General features: G+C 34.6%; 1 protein-coding gene across 1 annotated transcript in view; it reads right to left on the bottom strand.

Moving 5' to 3' along the window:
* Rngtt (RNA guanylyltransferase and 5'-phosphatase) overlaps positions 1-12,689 on the bottom strand; it is a 242,356-nt gene that overhangs the window by 166,360 nt on the left and 63,307 nt on the right. The window contains exon 9 of the mRNA XM_076858433.2: positions 392-527. Coding sequence (XP_076714548.1) covers positions 392-527 — 136 coding nt within the window. The remainder of the gene's footprint in view (positions 1-391; positions 528-12,689) is intronic.

Below are 12,689 nucleotides of genomic sequence, written 5' to 3'. Positions count from 1 at the left end.
AAAATCCTATTTAAGTTCACAGATTAAGTTGGAATATCCCTTTTTAAAAGAATGTCAATTAAATATAAGTGCAGGTAAGAAATAAAATTTAACATCCAAATAAAATTTAGCCAGCTTGGTGGCACATGCTTGTAATCCCAGCAGCTCAGGAGAATAGTGAGTTCAAAGCCAGCATCAGCACCTAGCAAGATCCTGTCTCTAAATAAAATATCAAAAGGGCTAAGGATATGGCTCAGTGGTTAAGCACCCCTGGGTTCAATTCGTGGTACCAAAAAAAAAAAAAAAATAGACCCAATTCTTAACTTCTTAATAAAAACACACATTAACTTATAAGGAAAAGAAAAATAGCAATGTTTAATTTTGTACACATTTTAAAATAAATATGACTTACCCCATCCAAGAGAGTGTTTGATAAATGCATTCGGAGATCTTTACGAAATGGAAATTCCAAATTTGAAACATGAAATACTGAATTATCTCTATCAATCATAAAAACTTCATTTGTGCCATCAATCAACATCATATAACTGTAAATAAAACATTAAACAGATAATATTAGTATAATATCAAGAATAGAAATAATGGTTGAATGGATTTTCCTTAAGCTTATAACATCTTAATGGAATAATGTTCACTGGAGTCCCTTTTCTCTATTATGAGAAATAAAACACCACATGCGACCTTTTTTTTTTTTTTTAATACTTCTTCATTTCCTGAAGAAAAACAGAGTGTAGGGAAAGTAATGTTTTTATGGGATAATGTAAGGAGCAACCTTATGATCCATTTTAGGAGGGAAGTTTCTCTAATTTTATTAGATCTTAAACATCAAAGTCTCTCAAAGTTTACAAAACACACATAACACACATACGTAATTGCATTTTAGGATTCAACAACTATGAATTAGATATTACTCTCTCCACTTTGAAGTAGAAAAAAAAAACAGTGAAAAATTAAGGGACTTGCAAATGCAGCCAGACCTTGTGCTATTCAATGCTCTTTCTACCACAATAGTTAGCAAAACAACTAATTCCTCTTTTGAATCACTATCATGATATAACCACATATAATTTCAAATCTGTCATTCATGAATATAAAATTAACATTTTAAACAAAAACCACAAGATTTCTTATACTTTATCTTCTAAAACCTAATATATGGAGGGATTTATAAACATAATCTGTCTCTTTGAATGGTCAGATTTATTTCACACCATATAAACAAAAATGTCCAGATAGGTTTAACCTCAGGAAATTACAGACAAAGAGGCTATTGCTACCAATTGGACGAAGGCAAGCCAGGGTAAAAATAGAGACCATATCTAGGCACCAAAGTTGTCAAAGAAAATTGACAGCAAAATGAGGGTTAGTAAGTTAAAAGACATGCCTAAAAGAACCAGAATCATTTTGTTAACCTCTTCTTATTTGGTGTTAAATGAAAGAGTGGAAGAATAACCTGGTACATCACTGAAAATGGAGGAGAAACTGATTCATACAACCTCCTACTCACAAGGTATATCAGGAAAAAAATAGCAACAACTAAAAGATGGAGCTGAGGGTTGGTGATATAACTCAGTTGGCAGAGTGCTTGCCTCCCATGTACAAGGGGGGAGAGGGGGAGGGGGGAGGAGGAGGAACAAGAAGAAGAAGAGGAGGAAGGGGGAGGAGGAGAAAGGCGGCGACAAGAAGAAGAGGAGGAAGAGGAGGAGGGGGAAGAAGAGGAGGAAGAGGAGGAGGGGGAAGAAGAGGAGAAGAGGAGGAGGGGGAAGAAGAGGAGGAAGAAGAAGAGGAGGAGGAGGAGGAGGAGGAGGAAAAAAGAGAAGGAGGAGGAAAAGAAAGAAAGAGAAAGAAAAAAAATGGAGTTGAAGCAAATTAAAGGCCAGGGGAAACGGTAAAGAGATGGAACCTAATACAGTACACAGAGGCTAATACAATAGAAGATAATTTGTTTACCATAAACAAAAATTTAGAATAGGTGAGGAGAAATATGAGAACTGATTAAGGCAAAAACAAAGGGGAAAGAGCAACAAGGAAGACTAAAAGGAGAATTGTTTGGGAGAACTAGCATGCTCTGACTTGCTGCTCCTAAAATAATTACTTTCAGCATACTCCTGGGGAAAGGATGGATTGCCCAGGACCCTGGTACATATTGAAATAGTTGCAGCCATGGCAGATGGAAAGTATGGAAACTCAGATTTCACTAGAAAAATAAAATCAGCCTCAATCTGGACTGAATGTGCATTTGAGAAACTATTACACCAAAGGCTAGACTAGCAGGTTCACAAACAACAGGAATACTTAGTCCCTCGAGGGTCTCTTTTTACTTACTCTTCAAAAGTAGCAGCTCCTGGTGGGTAGGGAAAATTCTGGAATCTTAAAAGAAGTAGGAAATGCTCTGGATTGTTTTCAAAAGAAATTTAAATCAACATAAGGAAAGGTCAAATAAAAAGCAATTATGGGATCTTGGGTTGTGGCTCAGTGGTTAGAGTGCTTGCCTGGCATGTTGGAGGCACTGGGTTCTATCCTCAGCACCACACAAAAATATATAAGGTAAAGGTATTATGTTCATCTACAAGTAAAATAAATTTTTTTGAAGAAAGCAATTATGATATTATCTACAAATATGAGCTCTGTTTTCAGAGATTTCTGTTTTCTATATTTTGTTCCTTCCCACAGATCAGACACCTTGTACCTTGCACCTTGTCTATCTGAACACACACAAAACACTCATTAAGCAATACTATACATACAAGGAAGTGCATCACAGCATTTCATAACAGTAAAAAGTGAAAACTCAAATATCAATCAAAGCACAGATAGGTTAAGTAAATACCACATATGTATGTAAAAGCATACTATGCAAGCATTTTCAAAACAAAGATAAAAACAATAAAGTGAAAAGCGATTCATAATCTGGAAAAAAAGTGGAAAGGAAACAAGTTAAAATCAGAATGCATAATATGGTAACAGGGAAAAGGGAAGATAAAACTGTGTATACATACTAGATAAAGACAGACAGGAGGGGGCTAGGATTGTGGCTCGGCAGTAGAGTGCTTGCCTAGCATGTGCAGGGCCCTGGGTTCGATCCTCAGCACCACATAAAAGTAAATGAATGGAATAAAGGTATTATGTCCAACTACAACTAAATAAAATAAATATTTTTTTAAAAAAAGGAAAACCTATACGAAAATGTTAAGAGCTGCAATTTCTATGCAGAGAAACTATTAATGACATCTGCTTGCCTCATTATACTTAACTTTCAGAAGTAAAACACAAATTGCTTTCTAAAGCATAGAAAAAGGCAAGGGATTAAAGCTACCAAAAAATTAAATAAGAAGAAAAGGAGAGGAAAAGGAAAAAGGAAAGAGAAGTAATATATAATCAGACAGACCTGAAGAAATATTTTCCTTTGGAAAGTGTCAATAAAACAAGGATGTTAAACTTCATTAGTGGCAATAAAATAAGGATGCTAAATTTCATTCTTTATACTACAGTAGCTTCCACACAATAAACAGTCTTCCTCCTCTAACCTCCACATAAGTATTTTTTAACAGGCAATACAAACAGAAAACATTGGTCAATTAAATTGACTTATTTTATCACCATCCCTATCCATTTTTGCTAACCCCTATCAAACTCCCTATTTTTTTTTTCTTAAAAGATTAACCAGTTTTTTAAATGTTTATCAGAGGGCCGGCCAGGAGACAAGCCCAATGCTACATGGACATAACAGTGAAGAGCACAGATTCTCTTTCCAACTTCATATAGTTTATACCCTAAACAAGAAAATATGACATTAAACAAATAATCCCAGAAATAAAAGGTTTTGGAAAGTTGAAGTACAAGGTACTACAGGAGGATGCAATATATATTGCAGAGTCTGAAGATCAGGGAAGACATCCCAAAGGTTACATTCATTGAGTAGCTAAAATGTGGTTATAATAAGATTTTTTTAAAAAACTTTACATTTATTATGTAGGAGTTAGCCAAGCAAATTACTGTGGGGTGAGCAGGGAAGGGAAAAATAGGAAGGGCAAGATACAGACTAGCTGAAGCAATATCCTTGAAATAAGACAATGTAGCACCTTCTGGCAAATAAAATCTGCAGAATACTGAAGCAGAAGGAAAATTACATGGCACAAGGCTAAAGAAGTAGCCAGGGACATAGTAATTATGAAACTTTTTTTTCTTTATCCTAAAAAATAGAAAATCGTCTGTACAAGACAAATGAAAACCATATGGATAATTAATATAGGATATTTAATATAGAAATTAGTTATACAGATACTAGAAAGCTGAAAAGGTAAAACAGGAAAAATGAAGTAACCCAGAGATTAATAATTCCAGGAAGTACTACTACCTGCAGAGCTGGGGAACAAATGGAAGAAGTATCAGAAACTAGCAGCTTAGAGAAAAGGCGTTATGAGACTATGCCTGGAAAAGGATAGAGGAGGTTCAAATCTCTTAGGATGGCACCATATAGTGGGTACCTAGACCTTTGAGAAAAGCCTACAGCTCAAGTTTGAATCCCTATTAAAGAGCCCCAGGATGAAGACTGCTCAACACCTTAAAGGAACACAAATAAAATTATGAGACCTCTGTAGTAAGACCAAGTCTAGTGGGTGAGAAAGTGATACAAGTGGCAGGCACTTGCTTCATCTCCTAGGATTCCTGACCCCAAAGCTGGTAGCTCTGAGAGGGAAACAACACTGATGGTGAATTCTCCAAGAGAAGAGAATGGAATGGCAGGGGTCCTCACCTGCTAGAGGCATCCTTACGGAAACTAGAAATGAGAAGTCCTTTCTCCCACCTTCAAAATTCCTACTAGTACCCCCAAATGCTGAAACCTTACAGAAAGCATGCTGGTGAAGGAATAGGGAAATGTATTTTACAAATCTTGGCACCCAACCACCAATATAAAAAAGAGTAGATTGGAACCAAGAAATTGGTAAATAAATGCAGATCACTGAAAAGTTTTAAGCAAACTAATAACACAATCTGATAAGCATTTTTAGAAGTTCACCCATACATAATATATATCTAAACAGGTAGGAGCCAAAGGGTAGACAATGAGAAATTATGAGACCTCTATGGTAGACCTAGTAAGAAATCACAGTGGCTGGAACTACAAAGATAATCATAACTTAGAGATAAGTGGCTAGATTCAAGACATTTAGGAGGTAGAATGACAAGACAATAAACTATTTGCTTGATATGAGGCTGAGAAAATGGGGGAAAATTCAAGGAAAACTTCCAAGCTTCTAGCTTGAGGAATTGGGAATATTATTTGTTGAGCCATGCAACACTTTAAGGAAGAAATAATCATTTCATTTTGTTCAGGAGAAACGACAGACACTATGAGTTTGATCTTTGCTATGGATAATTTTCTTTTTAGAATAGAAACCAAAAGCCTGAATTTCCTCTATCCTTATTCCCAATAAATAGTTTGGAAACAGGCTCAGGATCTAAGCCAGACAATCAAATATTCCATTCCGCAGACTTTTTAGCTTGAGTGAGTGACAGAGGAATCAGGACAATTGAAAATTTACTCGTAACAACCTCTGAGACATTGTCAGCAAGTGTCCATGGGGGCTTCCTACTCAAAGTATTCCTGTGTCCTCACTTTGGCTCTTCTCCTTGCTGAAGGTTACCACTGTTCCCATGCACTTTCCAAGACCAGTTCTCCTAAGAGCCTTCAATATATTTCTTTGCATAAATTAGCCAAAGTTGATTTCTACTGCTTATAATCAAGAATGTTAATGGATATGCTTGTTGTTCCCCACCCCATTTCTTTTTTGCCCATTACAGCTAAGTTCAAGTAAGTTAAATATACCTATGATATAACCCCATTGTTATGTCCCAGCATATCCTCAATACCTACCAAGGATTACATAACACTAACTATTTATATATAACTTCATGCCAAGTGACATGACATCTACTTTTCATGCTTCAACAGAGACAAGTGTTAAGCCCAAAGTTAACTTTCCCTATGCATCTTTTCTTTTATAAGAATCTACTTCCAAACCTCTGTTCTTTCTATAACGGCTATATTCCCTCCCTACTCCCAACAGAATTGGCAAACAAGTCTCTGAAACCTAATTCACAAGGTTGTACAGCTATATGGAAATAAATTCAGGTATAATAAAATTTCTTATAAAGAAAATTCAGAGTTTACATACACTTTCCCAGATATAATTTATAAACCTTCCTAACATAAGAGTAGTTTTGATCAGAGTTTGACCCTTGTCTACCAACACCTATCATACCTTGTTCTAAAAACAATACAAGAACAGCTGAAATGCCAAACTCCAGCTTTCCCCTTCTCCATGGAACTTATACACACTTCATCTGTCTTTCTTACTAGCTCACTGCTCAATAAATTCTACACTGATCACAAAATATATCCATGCCCACTTTAACCCATTTTCAATTTTTATTTTTTTTTCATATTCTAAAAAACACAGTATTGAATAAACTTTATCATAGGTTTATTAAGAAGTTTATTAAAAAGTGCTGGTGTATGCCTGTAATCCCAACATCTCAGGAGGCTGAGACAGGATGATCACGAATTCAAAACCAGCCTCAGCAACTCAGTGAGATCCTGTCTCTTAAATATAAAAAATAAGGCTGGGGATGTGGCTCAGTGGTTGGGTGCCCCTGAGTTCAATCCCTGCTACCCAAAAATCAAAAAATAATAATAGGGCTGGGGATATGGCTCAAGCGGTAACACACTCGCCTGGCATGCTGGCATGCGCGGGGCGCTGGGTTCGATCCTCAGCACCATATAAAAATAAAAAATAAAGATGTTATGTCCACCGAAAACTGAAAAATATTGAAAAATTCTCTCTCTCTCTCTCTCTCTCTCTCTCTCTCTCTCTATCTATCTATCTCTCTAAAAAAATGTTTTTAATAATAATTTTTTTCCTTCTCACCTTCGTCACTTAGTTCTTCATGAACTTAATTATGATCAAAGAAAGAGACAGATGTTACCAAGCAAAATTAAAAGTAATAAGATTTTTAATCCATCTAGAGAAAATAATCAATGTCAGAGTCCCCTTCACAATCTCCATAAGAAATCTCTATTCTCCTTACCATATAAAATCAAATCAGTTTTCCTAGAGTTTTTAAACTATTCAAACTTTTTATAAACTTCTTATGTTTCAATTATAGTTTAATCACTAGTTGTTGCATTTGTTATTTTTGTAACAGATAAACACAGTAATTTAAGTACCTTAAGAATTAAATAAAATTTATAGGCTAAATTGGGGACTCAACCAATGACTATACTATAATTCCATGAAAACATAGCTTAAAGTTAAGGAATCTCAGAGTAGCACTTCAGGTCATTTAAAACCTCAGTTGCTTCATTTTATCACTGCTGTTAACAACCACTGAAATGAAAACACAATTATATTCAATTTATCAAAAACTATCAAAATTTTCATTTAACATTATGAAAAAGATTACAATCCTATAGATAAATTTTAAGTTTGGTTTATTGTAAGCACAACAGTCTTCTCCAAAAGGATAAGCTCCTCTTTCATCCTCATATCACACCAATTTAAAGTCATGAAACAGATGTGATTAAGGCTTTACAGTCTTATAAATTCACTTTAAGCCCACAGCTTCATTCTATTCTGTGATCACTTATGCACACAGTAATTAAACAGACAACACGTATTATTTAATTTTAAATTGCAAAGTCCATTCACTACCCCACCAATTTAATTGCTAAATCTGTCTAATCATTCTTTTATCTTAGAATGTTAATTGTATATTAAATGGCAGGCCAGAAGCATATCACAGAAGACTTGGACAATCTGCCAACAATTACATTTCTTCTAGTTAAGCACAGTCGTTTCTATTTTATATATTGTTTATACTACAAACTTTCTACCATGTTCTGTTTATCAAGTTTTATTTAAGCATAACAGTTTTTATTAAACTTTGCTTGTGGAAAAAAATCAGTCGAAAGACTATCTTATATTTCAATTTGAGTTAATTCATCACAAATAAATTTTGAAGACCTACAATAAAGAACTGCAAAATCTCCAAATTGTCCTGTATATTTATTTCTATTAATCATTTTCAAAATCTAGATGTTTTTGTCTTAAGATTTAGAGTCTTCTGCAAAGCTTCCCATCCACATAAAAATCAACACTATTAACAGAGTTTGGCACAGCATAGGGTGCAATGTCAGTTTATGAATTCCTCTCTCCTATTCCACAGAATTAATGACATATAATAAAAATAATCAAGTGTATAGTTACATAAAAAGTTTGGCTTATCGATGAATTATCATTTAATAAGGTAGAGAGTTAAGTTTTTAAATATTTCCTTATACTGTGAGAGATGACTTTTTTAAATTAAAAATTAAAGGTCCACCATTACTGATTAGGTATAAGAACTTGAGCAAACGACCTGGTCTTTCCAGCTCTGATATCCTCATGCTGAGAAAATGAAGTAGATTCTTGCTACATAAAGTGTGGTCCCTGGACAAATAGCATTGGCAGCACCTGGTAGCTTGAAAAAATGCAAAATCTTGGGCATCAGCCAAGGCTAAATGAATGAGAACTAGAATGAAATCCAATTGTATTAAATAGCCTCTAACCACCCTAACACTAAAACTGCAAAAAGAAAATATAAAAGCCAGATAGCAGATGTCAAGAAAAACTAGAACTTTTTAAAACACATGAAAAAAGAGGCTTCTATTGAGAATGTGTCCAAAGGCTACATTAAATTTTTCTTTTCTAAGCTATAGAAATGTTCTTATCTGGAATCCTAGCTACTCAGGAGGCTGAGGCAGTAGGATCTCGAGTTTGAATCAATTTAGTGAGACCCCTGTTTTAAAATTAAAAAGGTTGGAATGTAGCTCCATGGTAGAGCAAACCTGAATTTAGTATACTGAGGGTGCGGCAGTGGGAGACAGTTCTTGTTTTGATCCTAACTAAGATAAAAAGAGCAAAGGAGGTAGGTAAAAAGAAAAAGGCGGGGAGGACTAAGCATGATCACAGGCAAGTTCCAATCAGTTTTCTAATTTTCATATTATTATACAACTTTTGAAATTCACTATTGGGAAATTTCAAAATGAATGAATGCTAATATAATCTATCTTCAGTCAAAGCTTTCACTAAATCCCAATCACCTAATACTTCCTGAATTTCAACTGAAAATGGGAAAGTGCTGGGAGATAACTGGAAGATAACTGATACAGGGTCTTCCAGAGCCTTCTGCTAGAAAGGTGTTTTGGTGATGTCTCCCAGGCTTCACTTTCTGGGATATCATCCACCTTTGGCTAAGCACATCTCTCTATTGTCACAGTAACAATTACTCAAAGTGTTCATTACTCTGCGTTCTATATAACTATGGAAAATAGTCTTACCATACTCTATGTTCAATTTCAAAAACAACTCTCTTAATGTCTCAAAAGCCACTGAGTTAACCCACTAACTCAGCAGTCAGTGACCCTAATTTTTTAAAAACTGAAATAAAGAAAACTCCCCATCCTTCAACTTCCCAAGAACAAGTCAAGAAGTGTGAGTTGACTTAACAGTTTAAAAAGTCAGAGAATCTTGGTTCAGCAAACTCTGACACTCTTCAAAATATAAATAAAGGGATTAAGCAGCAACTAGTGTAACCATTTTCTTCCTTTAGCCTAAGCACCTAAATGCCAAGGGTTCAGAACTTACAGAGATTCAAGGTTTATACCATTTATCAGTAAGGTCAGTCCTACTCAGGTTTTTTGAACCTCAGGACTTCCTTCTTCATACTGCTCCTCTTATTTACTACCTGTCCTTGGCTAACATCCTCCACCTAAGACCTCCTTCATTTTTTTTTTTTAAAGAGAGAGAGAATTTAATATTTATTTTTTAGTTTTTGGCGGACACAACATCTTTGTTTGTATGTGGTGCTGAGGATCGAACCCGGGCCGCACGCATGCCAGGCGAGCGCGCTACCGCTTGAGCCACATCCCCAGCCCCCTCCTTCATTTTTAAGTACATGTCATATCATTTATATGCAACTGTATTTCATAATGTTCTCTATTTAAGGGCATAAACATGTCTTAAGTTTTCTGTTTTTAATTATGCAAATTCATTCTTCTCCCAAAACTTTATTGCCACACATCAAGATATTTGGCAGCTCCAAATAAGTTGTCCAAACAGTGACCTTTTAAAACTTGTCTGAAATTAGAAATTTTCCTTAAAACAAGCTATATTTTCTTCATGTTTTCATGTAATTGCTTCTCAAACAATGAATATTTTCAAAGCAATATTTTATTGAAAGGAAAAGACGTAATCCAGAAGAAATTTGAGAAAAGTTTACTTCTACTATAGATACCAGATTTTACCATAAACATTTTACTATAAAGATCCTGCCTGTTTAAATTCAGAAATGAGCTAATAGCATAACTGATGGGTTTTTAACCAATATAATAAAAAACACTGAAAGTATATAGTAATGGGGCATCATGTAATGTTTGATACATGTGTATATTACAGGTTTAAGTTAAATATATTTATCTCCTCAAATATTTATCATTTGTAAAACTTTCAAAATTCTTTCTTCTATTTTTATTTCTTCTTTTTGAAATGTACAGAATATAACTGATACCTATAATGAAACATATGCAACAGAACCCCAAAGCTTCTTCCTCCTAACTGTATCTTAATACCCATTGATCAACCTTTCCTAACCCTCTCCTCCCACTCTACTGTTCCCAACTTTAGTAATCACCATTCTACTCTAAACTTCTGAGATCTACTTTTTACATTCCACATGAGTAAGATCATGTCAAATTTGTCTTTCTGTGCTCAGCGTTTTATGTTTAACACCATCCAGGTTTTCACAAATGACAGAATTTCAGTGTTTTATGGCTAAATAACATTCCATTGTGTATATGTACCACATTTTGTTTATCGACACTTAGGTTGTTTCCTTTTTTTCACAATTGTGAATAGTGCTACAATGAAGGTGGAAGTACAGAGGCTCTTCAATATACTGATTTCATTTCCTTTTAATATAAACCCCACAGTGTGATATCTAGAACAAATACTAGTTCTACTTTTAGTTTTTTGAAGAGGCTCCATACTGTTTTCTACAATGACTGTACTAATAAACATCCCCCAACAGTGTACAAGGGTTCCCTTTTCTCCACACCCTTATGAGCACTTGTTCTCTTTAGTTTTCTTGTTATCAGCCATCCTTATTAAATGAGGTGATATCTGATTATGGTTTTCATTTACATTCTTCATACACACACACACACACACACATATATATGTATTAAAAAAATAAATAAATATATATATATATACATACATACACACACACACACACACACACACGTATGTAAGTATATTAGTTATAAATGGAGACAATGTGCTTGATTGATTGGTTAATTGATTTTTCTGTGGTACTCAGGATCAAACCCAGTGCCACACACGTGCGAGAAAAGTACTGTACCACTGAGCTGCAACCCTAGCCCCTGATTTACAATCTTCTGATGATTAGAGATGTTCAGAATTACTTCACATATCTGTCAGTCATTTGTGTGTCCTCTTTTGAGAAATGTCTATTTAGATCTGCTGCCTATTTTAAATTGGGGTTTTTTGCTATTAAGTTATTGGAGTTCCTTTTATACACTATGCATATCAACCCATATCAGATGTATACATTGTAAATATTTTCTCCCATTCTGTAAGTTGTCTCTGTGATCTGCTGACTTGTTTCTTTACTGTGCGGGAGCTTTTTAATTTGGTATGATTCCATTTATTTATTTTTTGCTTTTGTTTCTTCTGATCTTAAGGTTATGTCCAAAAAACATTGCCCATCCCAATGTCCTGAATCACTTCCTATGTTTCTTCCTAGTAGTATCATAGTTTCAGGTCTTACATTTAACTCCTTAATCCATTTTGAGTTGTTTTTTTATAAATAGTGAGGGATGGAGGTCTAACTTCATTTCTCTGCATGTAGATATCCAATTTTCCCAATACCTTTATTGAGAAGTCCTTTCTCCAATGTATGTTCTTAGCATCTTAGTTCAGATTATTGAGTTTACTTCTAAGCTCTCTATTTTGTAGCACTGGTTTGTGTCTGTTTTTATGCCAATATCATGCTGTTTTGATTATTACAGTTTTGCAGTATGTTTTCACATGAAGTAGCATAATGCCTCCTGCTTTGTCCTTTTTTATTTAAAATAGCGTTTTAAAAAAAAAAAAAATTCTGTGTTTTCCAAGCTGGCCTCAAACTCAATAACCTCCTGCCTTATCCTCCCCAAGTAGCTAGGACTACAGGTGCATGCCACCATGCTTGACAACTAAGGTACTTTTTAAGAAAGATAATTAAAAACACCTACAGAAGATGCACAACATGATGATGCTTGATTGTACTTAATATCACTGCATGTACACAGGAAAATGCATGCAAGTAAGATTATATTTAAGTATACCAAGTGTTTTAAATGGGTTTTCATCTCTTCATTTACTAGGGTCAAAACTAAAATCAGAACAAGTTGAGAAACACTAAAATATTGTCATGCAAAAAGTACAGATGGAAATCTGGAAAACTTCAAACCAAATGGTAAAAATTGCAGTTACAGCAGTTTATAAAGCATAAAGGAGGAAGTACTTTTGGCCTTTCTTGTGTTTAGACCTTTCTTGTATTAGATATTAACATCCTTTTTAGGGCAA

This window comes from Callospermophilus lateralis, chromosome 6, assembly GCF_048772815.1.
Source record: "Callospermophilus lateralis isolate mCalLat2 chromosome 6, mCalLat2.hap1, whole genome shotgun sequence".
Classification (NCBI taxonomy): domain Eukaryota; kingdom Metazoa; phylum Chordata; class Mammalia; order Rodentia; family Sciuridae; genus Callospermophilus; species Callospermophilus lateralis.
This window is presented reverse-complemented; position numbering and strand designations above follow the sequence as displayed.